Source organism: Ursus maritimus, unplaced genomic scaffold, assembly GCF_017311325.1.
Source record: "Ursus maritimus isolate PB19 unplaced genomic scaffold, ASM1731132v1 scaffold_8, whole genome shotgun sequence".
Classification (NCBI taxonomy): Eukaryota; Metazoa; Chordata; class Mammalia; order Carnivora; family Ursidae; genus Ursus; species Ursus maritimus.
This window is the reverse complement of record NW_024426996.1, coordinates 42,796,851-42,816,324: the sequence shown is the minus strand read 5'-3', so window position 1 is coordinate 42,816,324 and position 19,474 is coordinate 42,796,851. Positions and strand designations below refer to the sequence as shown.

General features: G+C 42.3%; 1 protein-coding gene across 5 annotated transcripts in view; it reads left to right on the top strand.

Moving 5' to 3' along the window:
* DCUN1D4 (defective in cullin neddylation 1 domain containing 4) overlaps positions 1-19,474 on the top strand; it is a 67,197-nt gene that overhangs the window by 33,694 nt on the left and 14,029 nt on the right. For all 5 annotated transcript variants that reach the window (XM_040625059.1, XM_040625058.1, XM_040625061.1 and 2 more), the window contains exons 6-8: positions 5,620-5,690; positions 10,069-10,160; positions 16,724-16,832. In XM_040625059.1, the coding sequence (XP_040480993.1) occupies positions 5,620-5,690; positions 10,069-10,160; positions 16,724-16,832 (272 nt within the window). The remainder of the gene's footprint in view (positions 1-5,619; positions 5,691-10,068; positions 10,161-16,723; positions 16,833-19,474) is intronic.

Here is a 19,474-nt window from a genome sequence, read left to right as displayed (position 1 = left end):
TTAATGCAGGCTGGGTGGAGGGGCGGTGGGGCCCTTGCTGGTATAGTTCTTTCACATGGGTGCTCCTTCCCTTCTTCCCAGAGTTCTCCATTCCACTCCTTACCCTGCCCTCCACTGCCCATGGCTCCTGCAGCCTGAGCCCCGCTCCTCCCCGCTTCTCCCTGGCCATTTAGCCCCAGCACTCCTTTACACATTCTAGGATACAGCCTCTCCCCTTTTAAAATCCCGATCAGCTCCATTTCTGATTCTCAGAGATTTAAGAAATGGAACCTACTCCACTGGGGGCTCTTCCTCCGGGTCTCTGTGGTTAGAGGTTTACTCCCTTTTATACTTTGGTACTTGAGTTCTCAGTCACTTGAGAAAGGAAGGTGGGGGAGTGTCGTTTAGACCTGCGTCTGAAACTGGAGTCCCATTTCTTTTCATTCAAATGAAAATCACCAGTTTTATGTAAACAATTTACCTAATAACTTCCACTTTCTGAAATATACCTAAGAATAAGGAATTAAACCAAACCCATGCCAACGTTGATTTCAGAGTTACAGGGAAACTCACATATGTAGATTGTAGAAGTTCTCCCTAGTCCTGACTGTAGGCCCTTCGTTTCTATATTGGGTTAAGTTCTGTGACAGGATTGTGTTTTGGTTTACCAAAATGAGATTAGGGACCAGGAGCAGATGCTAAGTGACCAAGCGGTCTGTCAGCAAGGGAATAGAGGCTAAAGACGACATGGGGACGTGTGGCCTCATTGGCCTCAGGAATGCAGCACGGTGGCATTATGGAAGCTTTACCAGGAGGGCCCGGGGCCATCTTGAAAAAAGGTTAAATATATTTATGAGGGGCCCCTGCTTAAGATGGTGGGGAAAGTGGGAGGACTACTTTTTTTTAGATTATTGTCAGTATATCTGCCTTCCAGATGTATCTCCACTACCTTGTTACCAGGGTATTCCACAGTTTAGGATTTTAGATAGAACTTTTTAAAATCATCTCTTTCATGTGGTAGCCAGTTACATATTCAGAATTAAGAATTCTCAGTTCTTAATGTTGGAATTAAGATGACTGAATTCTACAAGTGAATTGATAAATTTGGGGTAAATTCAATCCTAATCCCAAAGGACAACGTGATTACAACTAGATCGAAATGTGTGCATGAGAAGGATCATAGCAAAAAGAGAAAAGGTGTTTTAAATAGCAGAATCATGGGTATCTTTTAAATTATGTTGATTAACAAGCTGTATTTTACTATTTTTAGGATAAAATGCTACTTTTGGCAGAGTCATGCCACTGCAAGTCATATGGTTAAAAACTTGCTCTTTAAAAACAACAGATGCAAGTGTATACAGGTGACATGACAGTGACATTGCATAGAATCTGCAAGAAAGGAAAAACCCTGGAGAACTTAACGTGATGGCTGCACAGTTACCTCAGCAAACCTTTGAGGGCTTGCTGTGTGCCAGGGTCTGGGATGCACTCAGCTCGTTTTCCAGTGTGGCCAACAGACTGAGAAGCGTCCTCTTTGGGATGAATGCTGGCAGAGAGAGGCATCGGTGGCCAGGCTGGAGGGTGGACAAGGTGGGGAAGTCAGCCGAGACACACCAAGGCCCTGTGCATAGGCCTGGGGAAGCCTCGTAAGGCTCGTAAGGTTAGGTTATGGCAAGAGAGCCTTTTTCAGTTAGGAGGAATGGAAACCAAAGACAGGAATTTTAGAAGAATTATAAAATAACTTCTTCTTTCACATCTGCAACTACTTCTTCCCAAGGGGTCCTCTCAGTAGATACCAAAAAAAGAGGTCTGTTCCTAAAAACAAAACCTCTTAGCAAAATAGGATCCAAGAATTCTTCTTGGATCTCGTAGCTGCAGTTCTTTATAGTAGCAGAACGACGGCCAGAACGGTGACCCGTACACGTACTCCCGTGCAGTGGGGTAATGGAAGACGGGCCCCTTAGCAGAGTGCGTGTGCAGGCACTCGCCCAGGGAGACCACCAGACACGTGCAGGGACAAAAGCGGGGTGCAGGATTCATAGGCCTAGCATGAACCCTTGTGTGTGAACAAACCTTACAAGTGATTTCATTGTGTGTTTGCACATACCTAAGTACGGGCATAAAAGTTTGAGAGGATACGTGCTGGACTGGTAAGAAAAGGGTAGTCCGTTTCGCCCTGACTTTGTCTGTTGGAGTATTTTCCGTTGCGGATGTATTCATGTGCCATTCGTAGAATATATGCTTGACCGCACACGTGTGGGTATGTGCACTCTCGAAGCCACAGCTAGCAGCCCATCAGGTGGTCAAATGCTAAATGTATGTTCATTTGCGTGAAGAATAGCGGTGCTTATTTGGCATTGCTTTGGAAATGATGAGCCAGTTTTGTTAGAAAAGAGATAAAAAGAACAGGGAATAAGTCATTGGAAAGGAGAAGGCAAAAATGAACATCAGTTGGAGATGAAATGATCAAATTCTCCCTGGAAAGCCACAGGGGATTTCACGGACTAACAGAAACAGCAAATAAACATGTACCTATTCCATGCATGTAGAATTCTATAAACGACTGATTTTAGGAAGGTTATTTAAAGGAATATTTAATAAATGGTTGTCTCTGAGGAGGAGGGAGCGGTTAGAGGGGAAACTTTTGCTTTCTAATTTTTTCACTTTTAAATGGAATTTTATATCATGTTTGTGTATTAATGTAGCAAAAAAATAACTGGATTAAAAATACAGTAATCTTTTATTTGGGTAATAACTTCTATTATTGTCTTAATATTTAATATTTAAGTATTTATTATTTAAAGATTTCAGTATTTAAATTTTTGTTTGAACAGTAACTTTTCCCCCAGTAATCAAGATAAGAAAATTAGGGATACATAGAAAACCTGTGAAATAAAAGGAGAAAAAAGAAAATCCTAGAAAAGGGTAACAGATTTGAATATATGAAACAAAACATCTGGTAACAAAACAGCGCATTTGTGATTAAAAGGAAAATAACAGCATGCAGAAAAAATATTTGCCGTGGCCACATTACAAGGGAAGGGCCTGAGTTTGACTTTAGGGGAGCCAAGGCTTTGAAGCAGAGAAATGACATAAGACTTTCCAACAAGCCCTCTAGGTGATTTTAATATTCATCCTTTGTTGAGGACAGCCACCTTATGCATTTATTGTGCTTTATTATTGCTATTTTTTAAAGATTTTATTTTTTTAAGTAATCTCTCTGTCCAGCGTGGCACTTGGACTCACAACCCCGAGATTAAGAGTTGCGTGCTCCACTGACCATACCCACCAGGCGCCTCTGTTTATCATTATTTTGTATTGAAATTACTCCTGGGGCGCCTGACAGGCTCGGTCGGTTAAGGATGCAACTCATGATCTCGGGGTTGTGAGTTCAAGCCCCATGCTGGGTGTAGAGATTACTTAAAAAAAGGGGAGGGGAGGGAGGGAGGAAGGAAGGAAGGAAGGAAAGAAAAGAAAAGAAACCTGGAGGGCAGGGACCGTGTTTTTTTTAATCTTTAGCAGCCACCGCAGCGCATAGGTCCATGGTGTGTCCAGTAAATGTTACCCAGATGAAACTGAGACCTATGAAGATGGTGGATTCTGCGGAACTTGCCAGATCTAGAGGCTGTGGAGAGATTGTAGAGTGACTCCTGTATTCCGCTTATTCATCCATTCATTTAATACACTGTCTGAAAGCAACTGCTCCGTGCCAGGTGGTGTGCTGAGCTTCCACTAGAAATACAATAGCTCTTACTTTGGAGGAACTCAGAGGGGAAGACAGGGGAGCTGGAACTTAGCGCAGATGTGCCACATGCGAGAGAAGTACTCCTGGCATCGCGGGGTCACAGGTACTGCCCCTCCCAGCCTCTGCAGGTGGGGGTGGGGAGGAAGGGAGGACTCCCTGTCTGGTTTCAGTCTTCAAGACTGAACGAGTCAGCCAGCTAACCTGGGGAAGGGAGAGGAAGATGGGCTGAGGCCACAAATGACAGTCTGGTGTTGAGTATGTATCAGGACCTGTGTGCAGAGCAAACCACAGGTAAGTGTTTTCTGGGTCTCAGTTTTTATTCATTGAGTACTGCTTATTGGTTCATTTATTTTCAAGAAACTTAATTCAAAGGTGGAGAGATTGGAGGCTGAAGAGGAAGGGAGGCTCTAGATCATAGGGAACCTTATTGGATATGCCAGACTTTGGACTTCATCTTCAGGGAGTGGGGAACCAGTGAAGGGCTTGAAGCCAGCATGGGATTTAGGTCTGGGATGGCTCCTTTAGGTGGCCGTGTGCAGGTTGGGTCAGAGGGCATGGGGCTGTGGAATTCGGGGGATCCTGAGGAGATTGCTGCGATCGTCTGCGTGAGAGAATAAAGCCTGAACAGGCCAGCACAGAATAGGTGCAATTAAGAAATATTTGGAAGGAAAAACTGGCATTGCATCTGCTAACTGACCAGATGTGGAGAGAGTAGGAGAAGGGGAGAGTCCAGGATGAGTCCCAGGTTTCTGTTTCTGGTGGGGCCACCAGCTGAGACAGGCTACAGGAGGATAAGCAAGTGTGGCGTGGAAAGATGATCCACTCAGTGAAGTGGTGACTGAGAATGTGAAATGCAGGAGGCGGCTCAGGGCAGAAGATGAGTTTAGCTGTGGCAGTTAAGCAGGAGAGGGTGTAGCCAGGCGGTGACGAGGTAGACAGTCCCAAACTAAGGGGGAAGTGTGGGCCTGAGAGCTCGAGCATCGTTGCGACTTCCTCGGCAGAGGGTATAGAATGGACTAGGAGAGGTTTCAAGATGGAACTCCGCACATCAAATTTAACAAGTTGGGAGGAAGCAAAGGAACACATTACAAAGCCAAAAGAGAAGTAGGAGGAAAACCAGATGAGAGAGGGTACTTCCAGAAGCTGTGGGAGGAGGCAAATTTTGTGAAGAAGGAACTTCAGAGTTTCACATATCACAGAGAGGTCAGATAAAATAAAAACTGACTGTTAGATTTGGCAGTGAAGGTGTTATTGGCGACCTTGGCAAGAAGAGTTTCAATAGAGAGAGGAGCAGAAACCAAATTGCAGTGTTGAAGAATGAATGGGAGGTAAAGTAGAGATAGAACATGCAGGCAGTTCTTTCAGGAGGAAACAGAGCTGAAGCCAGAGTGGGAAGAAAGAGGCTTTATTGCCTCATCAAGAACAGAAAGACTACTTGCTTTTTTCCTATGTAAGAGAAGCACTTATGTTATTTCCCAGTTAATTTTGTAAAGAATATTATGTGGTTCTCTGCTAGGTTTCCAGAGATTATTGTATGTATGGAAATTATTACCAAAATAAGGTAGAGCTTTAAGCTTCTTTAAAGAGCAGGAGTTGACGCAGGTAGCCTTATCTTTAGACACAAATTATGTGTAGCCTGTGTCCATAGGTTGAAAGATATGGCAGCAAATTGACTTAAATGATTGTGCAGAGCTGAATCCCTTAAAAAGTAACAGACATTCCAGAATATTTTCCAATTTATACTTGGTGATTTCTTTTTTCAGAAAGGATTATGGCCCGTAAGGGTTAATTTGTTATTAGTTTACTTTAATAATATTTTAACAGTGTAATACTAGTATACGGGGAACAGCACACATGGTCGGCTTTCATTTATATAAGGTTGCATTTCATTGCAGGCACTGATGATGTTGTAGGTCCTGAAGGCATGGAGAAATTTTGTGAAGACATTGGTGTCGAACCAGAAAATGTAAGTCTAACCTGTTAAGTTGGGCAAACCAGTGGATTATTTTTCTTAGCTCTTTTGTCCATTGAAAAATAAAGCAACAGTAAAGAAGTAATGGTGTGTTAGTTTTATGAGGCAATCTAGGTAACAAGTTCCAATTCTAATTTGATTTCTAAGCAAATTTTTGTGTTGTAATTGGTATGGTGTAACCAGCCAGTCATTTTTTTCTCTTGTTTATGTTCTTGTATCTAAAAGGTGCGGTAATAAAGTGATTAAACTAGATGTTTAAAAAGTGGTGTGGGCATGTGTACCTCCAGTGAGAGATCAGGCGGGGGGACTGAGTCACAGCCTCTTCTCTATTTGTCCCCCTCTATAGTTGTTCCAGTCTCTTGTAGAGTTTGTACAGATCTTTGAATAATTAATTATTCATGAGGGTTTTGAGTAGGTTGTAATTAGCAAGAATTTTTCATAGCTCTTTCACTTCTGGTTGAATTTAACACAGGGATTGCTTTTTAGTCTATAAAGGCCCTAAGTATTTCCTTAAAAAAATGTAATTAGAAGTTATTTTCTATGCTTAATTATTTTTTCCTAATTCTTACCATGTCACTGTTGAATGTTTTTTCCTGTTTCTCTCTTACACTAAAATGAAAAGTGACGCTCATACAAGTGCCCCGGCTCATTAACTATGCAGTTTAATATCGCATTAGCCTCCAAGTTAACACGTATGTCTTCGATCCTAAATGAATTTATGATCTAGAAGAGATCTCAAGAGATTATCTCCTTCATTCGGATTCTCCTTGGCAAGAAAGCTGATGCCCATGTATATATCATGCTTTTCAAGACAACTAGAAATTAAGACTTATACTTTTTTCTTAAAAACTTTTCTTTACCCTTCACATTTCTCTGCCTCTGTCCTCCCACATGTCCCCCCAACACTTTACATTTTCTAAAGAGCCTTTAGCTCATTACATGGATTTCTGCCTTTTATTTTTTATCTTAATGTGATCTAGTTCAGGTATCTTAATAAATCATTCAGCTTGCTCTAAAGGTTTAGGGACAACTGGGCCCAATAGTGTTTGCCTGATGTGGTCCATAGACTAGTCATAGACACAGAAAACATTTCATTGGCTTTATGAAGGAAGTGGCAGCTGGGCCAAGGTTGGCAGAGTGTTTTCTGGACTGAATGGTAAGAAGGGTGAGGGTGAGTTGGGCCTGAGAGCGGACCTAAAGGTTCTACCCGGAGCACAGTTGTCAGCATAGATCAGAGGGGAGGAGCCCAGGAGGCCAGGGTCAGGCCACCAGTGTGAGAGGCCTTGCGGGAGCATTTACTTTCAGGGCAGGAAAAGGCCTGTTGCGACGGGAGGGAGTGCTGATGTTGATTCTGGTTCTTCAAATACCAGTACTCAGTAACGGGAGAGCTGCTGTTAGCCTTTTGGGGAGCAGTGATGAAGCCTTTAGTTCTCGATTTCTATAGGAAAAGAATCGTCGAATCACATTGAAGACCGGGAGACCAAATTCAGAATATTATTCTGAAGTATTTATTACTGTGCTTCCGTTCTAAGACACCACAAATAGAAGTTGTGTTTTATATCATTACTAAGAAAGAAAAAATGTTGCTAAGTAAACTCTGATATGCATCAATTGTGAATGCATCCCAATTTCAGAAATGTTAACATTTGAAAAATAAGCAGTAAAATAGTTTTTTAAAGGCTTGTCTGCAGTGTTCACTCAGGATTTTAAAACACTTTAAAGGTAGGTTTTAAAGCCCTCACCTTACCTGAGACTTATAGCTTATAAAATTTAAGCAGGCTTGTAAAATTCAAATCTCCTGTCATTTACTAAGGCAACAGCAAAGTCCTTTAAGTAATTAGCATCCTGATTAGCTCCTGTAAGAAAAGGGCCATTTTGTGTAAAGAAATACTGATTGCAAATATCGACTTGGCTTTTTAGCCACATTTCTTGAATACTTGTGTGTCTGTGTTTCTGTGCCCTAACCATTGTTTTAGCTTAACGAGCTTTAAATCTTTCTGATAGAGGATTGAGTATAGATATTGTTTGAGAACATACCAAGTTTGAATTGGAAAATGTGGATTATTTCACCTAGGTAGATTGATATGCCAGAGTCTGAATTCCAAGAAAAGCTGAGGGATGAGGAGAAATCCACTAACGTGTAAATATTTGGAAGAAAACGTAAGCTCTTTTTGGGAAGTTCTTCTGAGTAGCCCCCTGGTCTCTTAAGTTAAAATTTTTGAACCTCTTAAATGATATTTTGTGATGATGCACGTTGTATGTAGAAACATTGGTTTACTACTAATCAGTGCTAGTAATCTGCCTAGTAATCTAGATTTTTTAATCTAAAAAAACTTAGTGACTTTAAAATTGATCTGTACTGATTTAATTGAGATTTGATGAAAGGGCTTAGAGATTCAGTGGGTTCTCACTGATAATAATTTCCAAGGTGGAAAACCATAAAGTCAGCATCAAGAGAAAGCTTTTCGTTAATCTTGCAGTTGTAAGTTAGACAAAGCTGGATATTTTTAGTCTGCAAACTAGCTCGTTGGTAAACAAAAGGACAGACTTTCTGGATCTCCTCAATACTATTGTTCTGGAGTACTTCGTGTGTGTGTGTTAGCTCGCAGAGGCGAATTAAATCATCTCAAGTGATTTCTAATTGGCTGCTCGCCTTCCTGTTTTCATGTTATATCATCCTTTTTTTTTTTTTTTAAGATTTTATTTATTTATTCGACAGAGATAGAGACAGCCAGCGAGAGAGGGAACACAAGCAGGGGGAGTGGGAGAGGAAGAAGCAGGCTCACAGCGGAGGAGCCTGATGTGGGGCTCGATCCCATAACGCCGGGATCACGCCCTGAGCCGAAGGCAGACGCTTAACCGCTGTGCCACCCAGGTGCCCCTCATGTTATATCATCCTCTTACCGCCGTCACTATCTGACCCAGTGGGGCCGCATGGATGGTGAATTAATGTTTGGGGAAGTTCTTCTAGTGGTTGAAATGAAGCCTTCACGTCCTGTGTAAAGAAATCAAATTAACTGCCAAATGTGGAATATGCTAGTCCCTGGCCAACTTTTGCAGAAACATCTATTTGCTTCCCATTGTTTTGTTGTTGTTGTTATTATTGTTGTTGTTACCACAAATGGAGTGTAGCCATTCAGCAACGTGTACGTGATCCCCAGTTCAGGACTGCGTGTCTCTTAGGTACGGACAACTGTCCAGAGATAACCAGCCCCACAGAGTGGCGGGTTGGTCCTAGCAAATCCGCATTGCTCTTCTTTACGTGTCCAGGGCTGGCCTACTTTCTTTTTTAGTTACTCCTCATCTTATCTTGGGTCTTTGAGGGAGATGAAATGGGAAGGCTTCCGCCTCTTCCCCAATCGCCGGATGGGTGGACTCAGCTCTGTCCCTGTGCGGAGCCCTGGACGGTTTGAAGCTGGATGTACCTTTGAAATATAATTTTGTCTTTACACCTTCAGGCCTTTACTAAACTCACCATCAGGATCTCTGGGCCATCTTTTCTCTAAAGCAGCTAAGTGATAAGCAGTGCCATAAACTAGAGTTGTCACAGTTACCTGATACTTCGAGAGTTTGGGAAGATTCACACCGAGAAGTGATTGGGCTGGGCCACTCAGCCTGTGCTCAGTCCAGGCGCAGCGCTTTTTAAGTGGAATGTTGGGCTACTTTCAAATAATTTTCCTCCAGTGTATACAGTTAAATTCACAAACGTTAATGTGTTTATGATCAACTCCATTATTATATATGACCTACCACCCACCTTTTTATTTTTTTAGCCCTCTGCTCTGCACCTGCTCTTTTCACTTAATAAACCTTGGAGATTGTTCCCCCTTTCTGCTGATGGCTCTACTTCATTTGTCTTAATGGTGGCATAGTATTTCTCCGTGTGGCAAGCATTCAGCAAGGAAGTATTTAATTAGGCCCTTATTAATAGGTGTTTGGTCATTCTCAGTCTTTTGCTGCTATAAATAATACTGCAGAAAATATTATTGAATGATAACATTTTTGTGTACATGTGCAGGTATATCTATTAGAGAACTTTCCGTAACTGGAATTGTTGAGTCAATAACTGGTTTTAATTTTTGTAAATATTGCAGAATTGCCCTCTGGGCAGGTTAATGGCTTTACACTTCCACCGTCATGCATCATAAGAGTTCATGTTCCTCCAAGCCTTTGTCAACAGACTAATTATCAAACTTTTTTTAGATGTTTTCCAAACTAGAACTCATTTTTGAAGTTACCCTGTTCATAATTCAGTGACCAAACTACCGTGAACAGAAGCATGTGGAAAGTTGTTGGTATGTTTTAATTACTGAGATCTGTCATTCTGATTTGATTGGTCTTTCTCATTTTTTGTTTGTTTGTTTTTATACAGGTAGTTATGCTTGTCCTAGCTTGGAAATTGGATGCACAAAACATGGGTTATTTTACTCTACAGGAATGGTTAAAAGGAATGACCTCTCTACAGTAAGTCCTGAGGCTGTCCTGGGCCGGGGTTGGGGGAGAGGGAGGCACTCCCCAGCTGGCTGCTTCCTCTCTGAGATGTCAGGGAGCCTGGACTGGGTGACTGGAGGAAGCCAAGTGACCTGGTAGACTTCACCTGTGGTCATAGGTGTAAAGACCAAATCCCATTTTTATATGGTGAAGAGAGGACATTATGCATGAATTTTAGCAATTAAAACTTTTATATAATATATATTGTTTTAGTATTCTTCTAGAGTAGATCTGCCCAATAGAAATAGACCAGCCTCTTCTCAAAGATGCGAGCCACATATGTAATTTAAAACTTTCTAATAGTCATATTAAAAAAAGTTAAAAGAAACAGGTAAAATTAATTTTAAGAATGTTATTTAACTCCAAATATCCAAATCTAACATATAATCAATATTTTAAAAATTAATGAGTTGTTCTTTTCTTCATATTAAGTCTTCAAACTCTGGTGTATGTTTTACATTTCTGAGTCCTCAGTTTGTACTAAGGGCAACTGAAGTGCCTGGGTAGCCACGTGTGTCTAGTGGCTACCATATTAGCACAGGCTTAGAGCTTAAAAAGCAAAGGCGTAATAGCATTTGGTTTACAGGTGGGGAGAAGAAGTTGACTAAAGTTTAACTTAGAAATGAAAATATTTGATATCTTCTATTTTATATATTCTGATTTTAGCTTTGGGCAAAATTGGAACTTCATTACACTAGTGATTAAGAAGTAATAATAACGATTCTGTTTGTGTTAACCGAGACAATAAGAAAAAAAAAAACCTCAGTGGTTTTATGAGTTCAGTTTGCATGCGTGTGTGCGCACATGCAAGTGTGTGTGTGTGTGTGTGTGTAGGGGGGGTGGTGCACACACTAAGATTTTTTTTTTTTTTTAAGATTTTATTTATTCGACAGAGATAGAGACAGCCAGCGAGAGAGGGAACACAAGCAGGGGGAGTGGGAGAGGAAGAAGCAGGCTCATAGCAAAGGAGCCTGATGTGGGGCTCGATCCCATAACGCTAGAATCACGCCCTGAGCCGAAGGCAGACGCTTAACCGCTGTGCCACCCAGGCGCCCCCACACACTAAGATTTTCATTCAAGGAAAGAATTGTTACTCTATATTTGGCATTAAAAGGTACAGTTGAGATGGGGTAAATATTTCAGTGGTACTGGAAGATGAAGCGCTGATTCTTGATTCTTAACATGGTAACCTTGATCTAAAGTACTCGGAATGACTCTTTTTTCACTTTAACTTGGAATAATAGACTTTGATATTTACTGGATTGAAATTGGAGTGGAAATGGTTTTATGGTTTTAGTTAAACAATTTGGAATTTGCCAACTTACTGGCATTGTCCATTTGTCATTGATAAAAATGCTCTCTTTGTACCTGGCTGTTGTGGTTGATTACGCTTCTCACGGCTCTTCCATTTGAGCCTCATGGCTCCCGGTGAGGATGACTGATTAGGCTTTATCCTGCACATTTTACAAATGAGGAAACTGAGGCTTAGCAGGGATACATGGTATGTTAAAGTAAGTGGCAAATGGGAAGAAAACCCCAGACTTCTGATTCTTAAGTCATGTTCTTCCTCTAACAACTGTTGTCTGATGGCAAAGGAGTTTTAGGTAAAAGTCAAGTCACCCTTTTACAGATAAACTTTCCTGACAGCATGCTCTAGAATTGTAGGGTTAAGTCCTCTGAAATGTCTTTAAAAATTGTGGCTTTGGTGTTTGGCACATCTCCTTGACAATTTTAAGTCTACTAACTTTCATTGTTTTCCTCGCTTCCTTTCTTGGCTGCCTTGTGAACACAGCACAGGATGGCTGTTCTTTTTTAAGGGTCCTTGTCCTGATGAATGCATGGCCATATCAAGATTTTATTTCAGGGCTTCAGAGGCACCATTAATATTTTTCAGGCACATTTTCATTTGTCTTACGAGGGAGGGTATAATATCCATTTTTATGTCATTCTAGATTCTTTTTTACATTTGCCTTTACAGAAGAATGTTACACAATGCCAGTCCTTTCTCCCGTGAGGACCACACTTGCCTAGGGGTTTAGGGGGTGCAGAGGGGGATTGCAGGGATCCTGCCAGTTCTTTGTTGGGAACCCTGCTTAATACTTGGTGTGACACACTTGGAGGCAGATGGGTTCCTGTAGGAGACAGCTACTTGGTCCTTGCAATTCAGGGTGGAATGACAAGCCCCACCCACTCTAAAGACATTGAGGAGCCTGCTTTCTTTTTTTGGTATGAAGCTCTGAGATGGCTTTCCCCATCACTGAGGAAGAGATGATTACTCAGAATAACCTTTAAGATTCCTGTTTTATAGTTCAGATGTCCAATGTCAAGTTTTAAGAACCTCCACTCCCCCTCCCTCAGGCCTCCGTAGATGCATCATTTGTTCGGCAGGTTGTTGAATGGCCGTGACGTGCCAAGCACAGTGCTCTACATCCTGGGGAAACAAAATCCGTGAACACGACAGTCCATTCAGGGCACGGGCTCGGAAGCAACGTTCAGGCGAAAGATCCAAAAGTAATAAGGCCACTTCTCTTTAGGCTTCCTGAAGTGATGACATAAGTACTGTGTTTATAAGGTGTGCACGCCCAGTAAATAAGAATAAGAATGCCTAGAAGCTAATCACTAATATGCTGGGAAGATGGAAAGCAGTCCCTCTTCTGAATTACCTATTTGTCTTCTGTTTTGAATTTGTTTTCTTTTGTGCTCCCTTTTGGTTTTATTAAACCTGTCCAGTGAAATGTTTTGAACTCACACTGGAATTAAAGTGTATGTGACAATACCTGTATTTATAATATATTAGTATATTTGATTAAAATGCTAAGTTTAAAAAAATGGTTACTGTATAGTGGGATTGTGCTAGAAACAGAAAGCCCGTGGGTTTTGGAACCAGGGGTTTGAATCAGCTCTGCCACTTCCTGGGTGTCTCTGGCAGCGCCTCTGAAACCAGGAAGGGGAAGTGATGCTCTGCGGTTCACACCTGGGCTCTCAGAACTCCGGGGAGGGGAGTTGCGTGCCCAGCCCCGCCGCGCGAGTGTTTCGTGAGTGCTGGAAGCAGCGACAGCAGCTGGTGGGGAACATTCATGCCCAAGCTCCGTGGGTCATTCTCAGTCAGGGAGGGCTCATTTCAGTTGAATGTTTGCTTTATTTAGCACCTCGTTGCAACATGTGGGCTGAAGGTTACTCCTGATGAATTAAGCTTATAGGGATGTTTACGCTCAACAGAACAAAAGCGTGTTAGAGATATAGCTAACTTTGCATAGAACTGATGATGGGCTAGAAAAATACCTTTGGCTAAGTGAAGGGGTGAAGGCCTTTCCTCTGGTAACGGAGAACTACTTTTCATTTTATAACCTTAAGGCTTATTTTCCCGATTCCCGGTGCTTCTGAATCTGTTACAGGAGCAAAACTCCCGTAAGAAATGATCCCACGATAGGTGCACATTTTGTTCTGGGAGATGATGCTCCTGAGTGGAGTGGCACGGTCTGTCGCTCTCGGGCCAGTATGAATTTTCTCACATGTGCTACACCGAAAAGCAGGGGGGGTGGGCTGAAGACGCGGGTGCTGTCTGGAAAGTCTCAGGCTGGTTGCTTCAACTCCCCAAGCCAGTTTCTTCACTGGCCCTGTTTGAAGGGACTCCCTCTGCACTTGATCTTGTGGAGTGACCACTAGATGGCAATCTGTGGTTCAGACAGGGTGACTCAGCGGCCTGTTCCCTGATGGGGGTCAGTCCAGGCTCTGTGGGCTGGGTCCCTTTGAAAACAGATCAAACTCTTTATTGATGATATTAGCTCTAACCTATGTCACTGTCTTTAGTACATCCATGAAGTGAAAATTTTACTTTGGGCATTTTATACTTTACACCCCAGACAGGATCTCTGAGCGTCTTTCAAACAGGACACCTTCGGCCAGGGTAGTAGCTGGACTCCCAGGCATGCTGCTGAGCTTCATTCACGTTTGGCCTTGCGGTTCTCCCCGAAGACTCCCAGCTTCTTCCTTTTCTTTTAGCTGTGTAGCAGAGCACTTGTCTAAATGAGTGGTCCCTGCCCTCGAGTCTGTTGAAACAAACATCTGTTGTTCTTCCTCTCGTTGGGCAGGAGTCAACTAAACCACCTGCCGATATCTGGCCAATTTCCTGAGGCTTTGGCCCTTAACCTTCCTTTCCAGTGAAGAGCAGAGACCTCGGCCTTAAGTGTTTTGGGGTTGGCTTGTTTCTTTCTTCTTTGATCCTCCCACATATTATTAATAAAATATTATTAGTCATGTATAGGTACAATAAAAAATAATACAGTAGTATGCCCAATGGAGAGTAAGCCCCGCTCCCCCCCTGCCTCCTAGACTCCCACTTACTGCTTTCTTGTATGTCCTTTTAGCCTCTATTCACCCCACATTTGGGGTCTGGCACTAGATCTCTAACTAGGCTATCAGCATCTTTTTTTTCTTCCGCAGCCTTTTCTCCACAGAGATCCAGAGTGAGCTTTTCAAGATGCAAGCCCAATGACTGTGGTCTCTCCCTTGGTAGGGGGTGGCTTCCGTTGTTTCTAGGATTCAATTAAAAATACAAAACAAAACAGTATGGACCACAAAACCCTTTATGGCATGGCCCCACCTCCCTTTCACTTCCCCTCTTCATCTACCCTGTCTAGTCACGATGATTTCCTTTTTATCTTTGAACTTGGCATGCCCCCTTCTGCCACTGGGCCTTTGCACATGCTGTTCCTGTTATCTGGAAAACCCTCCCTGCTAAAAATATTTAGTGTCTGCTTTTAGCTGTCAGCAAACATTTCAGTCCCTTAAAGAAGCCTTTTCTGACTTCTAAAATAGTCTAATTGTTATCTTTTTTTACTTTTCAAACATCAGGAAGAAATAGAGGACATTCTAAATTGTTGTAGATTCATGGAAATGAAACATTTTGCTCTAATTTTTGGCTTTTAGATATTTTATTATCCCAGTAGAGTACGGGAACTGTTTTGTAGTTAGCTACAAAAAAGAAACCTTCACAAATTTATTGCAAAAATAGATCAGTGTACTCTAGTATAAACCATATTTTAGCTTATAAAGTATATAAAATATTTACATTGATAATACTTACAATATGTATTATTTATACTTAGTAGTAGTAGGTAAAAGTTCTACAGAGAAATACAAGGAAGCACATCCAGCATTGAAAAAGGTTAATATCGTTGGTGGAAATGGCAACTCATGGTTCTCATTTTTAAGGGCTAGATATTAGGAACAGAAAATCAGTTTGTAAAAATAGCCAATTAGTCTACTTCCTTAAGAAAAATAAAACATGTGTCACTTACCTGTAAAAATAGGTTTATATCACCAAAGTTCCCTAGAGAAATAGCTGATTTTAGGTCTAAGGTAGAGAAAGTACAAAGTGAGCTGGGATGTCTTGTGCCAGAAGCAAGGACATACTCAAAGACTGACGGGGACATATCAGAAGGACAGTGGCACCAGCTTGAAGGGACTGCTGCCCAAATGAGGACAATTTGTACATCACAAAGAATAGAGGCAATAAAAGATTATAACACTGAATGAAAAGCACAAGTCCTGAAGTCCAGAAAAAAAGGTGGTGAGTAGAACTTGTCTTTGTAGAAGAGCTCCAGCCAGTAGTGTCGCAGCATGAGAGTCGGAAAGTCACCATTTCACGTCTTCACATGTAAAGCCGACGCAGGCAGGCGTCACCAGTGGCTGCTGAAAGCACCAGATGAAAGGTGGTTGTGGAACAGGCTTCACAGTGCCGAGATGGCATCTCATAAATTACGTACCATTTCAGAGGAGGGAGAGTACCTGTTAGTGGAGAATCTGGGGGATGTTACTTTAATTGAATAAATCAATTTAGTATCACTCATAACGGGACAGACGGGCATTGTGAGCCTCCTCATGGGATGCAGGGAGAAGGACATCATGAGCAGTGCTCTTACCATAAGGAGTGAGCTTAAGTATAATCACAGGGAAATTATCTGACAAATTGGGATTCTACAAAACAACTTTTTTCAAAAACGACATTGTCAAGAAAGACAGGAAAAAAGGCAGGACAGCCTTCTAGAGACTAAGGAGATAGATAGCTAACAGCAGTACATGAGCCTTGATTGGATCCTGCAGCAAGAAAAAGCATCTATAAAGAAAATGGGAGAACAGTTGGGGACTTTGTATATGGGTTGTGTATTAGCTAAGAAAGTTTACATTGGTAAAATATTAAGAGTGATGATGGTGTTTAAATGTTTAGGAGCGAAGTGTCGTAACATTGGCAAGTTACTTTCAAATGGTATAGAGAAAAAGTGTGTGTATGGGAGAGAGCACAAATATGACAGTATTTCTTATGAACCCAAGGGATGGGTGTGTGGGTGCTTATTTACTATTCTTTCCATTTTTCTGTGCATTAGAAGTTTTTTTAAATCAAAAATGTAGAAAAAAATAGATCCTCATGAATGCGTTCCAACTCCAGGGTTTTTATTCTGTCTTTTGGTATTATATTACTGCCCCAATTAAGAAAAAAACGCAGGTTATAATTTGCCTTTATTCTGTTTTTCTAGATGTGATACAACAGAAAAACTCAGAAATACTTTGGATTACTTAAGATCATTATTAAATGATTCTACAAACTTTAAACTTATTTACAGATATGCGTTTGACTTTGCACGGGTGAGTTCTCTGGAGCCTATCCAGATGTTTCCCTCTCCTCCCCCCCTCCTTTTTTTATTGCCTTGTGAGGTTTGTTTTTACATGCTGCAAGCAAAGAAGTTGAGTAAGTTACTCCCTGGGTGCTAGTTAGGATTTCTTTCTACATGTACACTTTCTAAACTAACTGATTCTGGGCAAAAATGTAGTATGTTAGCAAAGAGCTGTGGTGGCAGACCTTTACGAGCTCCTGCGATTGGCTTTGAAGTCATTTATAGATGGGCATGTAATAGACACTTTTCTAAATGTTTTTTAGATAGGCTTGGAAAAGCTTCTCATTCTCATGAAACAATAAACCTTCACCCATTGAGTTATTGGCGTAAACTACTCAGATCTAATCCAGTTTCACTTTGGGTGCTGTGTTGTATTTGGAAATCGTTTGAATTTCAAACCCAAGCAAATGTCAGTGAACATGATTCAAACGTAATTTCTAGTCATCGTTTTGAAAAGTGAGCATCTCGTCACGTAGCGAGGCCTGTCTGAGTGTGCGACAGTCGTTCTACTGGAGTGAATAAAGTCTTAACTTTTTCAGCCTATTCACCATACGTAGTGAATTCCAAGGCTCCAGTTGGCATTGTATTCCTTCACACGCGGTGCACAGCCCGTGCAGTTACACTCTGTTCAAGAGTGCTGGTGTGATTTCTGTTAGGTTTGGTGTTTGGTGGAGTCGGGTGACTAGGCTTTCTTGATTGCTTATGTTTTAAAGCAGAGCATTCAGGGACGGAGAACTCTTTTATTTCTTACCACCATGCTGATCTTTTTCACTTTTTACGTGCTTTGGCCCTGGTAGTTCAGCACCAAAGGTTTACTTGATGGTGAATCCTGCGGTAACACGTTGGTGGTTCTCTGTGGTGTCCTCATTTGTGAATTTTTGCATTTTCATAACCTTCCAATAAAATCACAACACATGAAAGTTTATAGACATTAGAAATGATACGGTGAAACTCAGACACAGTGTTCTACTAAATGGCATTTGTGTAATTGTACATAGCAGTTATTTGCCAGGTACTTTTAGAATAGATTCATAGTTTCTAGGATTAAATATTTTATTACATGAGACTGGTTTTCTCCCATAGTCAGCTGTTTCTTACTGTATGGATGAAGTTTGTTCAGAAGCATTATACCTTCTCACCAAAATAAGCCCTGTTTTCTAGCTTTTCTGTTTGGGGGTCAGAGTTCGCCACATATATGCTGTTTTAGGCCCAGGTTCCATTTTACTCCCCTCCCCGGCTTGCGTCATCTGTGGTGCGTCAGCGTGGCCGTCTCACAGGTGCTCCTTCGCTTGCCTCTTTCTTGGTGCTTCCACCACAGCCTAGCCGATCGAGGCCCTGGTTACTCCGGGCCTGCACGGCCACAGTCACCTTGTTTCCACATTCTGTCACTTCTCGTCCAGGGTCGCCTCAGCCCAGGGTCACGGGGCCACCTTCCAGCTCAGCAGAGCCTTCGGTCCCCGTGCCTTCGTGGTACGTCGTGTTTCACCATGTGTTCAGTGCGCTGTCCACCGCCCCGCCAGCCGCTCTGAGTGACCAGCGGGGGTGGGTTCAGTCTGCCTCATGGAGGCGGAGAGCAGGCCTCAGGGGAGTAGAGACATTGCACCATGGTCACACTGTTCATCAGCAGTAGAGCCAGGGCTCAAACCCAGGTTCTGGCCCCAAGTCCAGGCCGAGGCTCACTCGGGCTCCTTTCTCACAGGACGCCTGTGTCGTGGTGAAGTCCAGTCAGCTGTTCACTGCACCGGCTGCCTGCCTTTTTGGCCTTTCTGCTTACTGCCTTTCGTCCTGCCGGACGTCTGCCCAGAGCCCCGTGTGCACGCCCCCAGCTCTCTCCCGTGTCGGGCTTCTGGGCCCAGCCCCCGCGTCCACTTGCCCACAGCCCGGGTGTCCGGGCCCCCCGCCCTGGAGGGGGTCGTGCGTCTTCCCTGCGTGGCCCTGCTGCCTCCTCTAGCGGGGCTGTTGAGTTCGGATACGGGCCTTCGTGTTCTCTGACAGAGCAAGGGGTTATGCATTTTCTTTCTTTGCACCCCCAGTAACAGCCAGCAGAGCCCTTTGCTTTCACTGAGCATTACCAATGAATTCATAAGCCTTTGTACGTAAGGGGACTGACTACCACCCATGTTTGCTCATTGCCAAATAGATTCAGTTCGGCTAAAATAGGCGCTAAGATGGATTCGTTATTGAATCCTTTGGTTTGGTTTGGTTTGCTCAGCTTTATCCCCCAAGTTTCGAGATATTGTACGTGTTTTCATTTGCATTCAGTTCAAAATATTTTTCATTTTCCCTTGTGATTTCTTCTTTGACCCATTGGTTATTTAGAAATGTGTTGTTGGTGTTATTTTCCAAGTATCTATGACTTTCCAAGTAATCCTCCTATTGATACCTAGTTTAATCCTGTTGTAGTCAGAGAACATACCCGGTGTTATTTCAGTTCACTTACATGTATGGAGACTTGATCCGTGGTCCAGAATACGATCTGCTGTGATGAATGTTTTTTATGTAAAACACATAAAAAGAATGAGTGTTCTGAGGCTATTTGGTGCAGTGTTTTAGACTGTCAATTAGGTCACGTTGGTTGATAGTTGTTCAGGTGTTCTGTGTCCTTCCCGATGT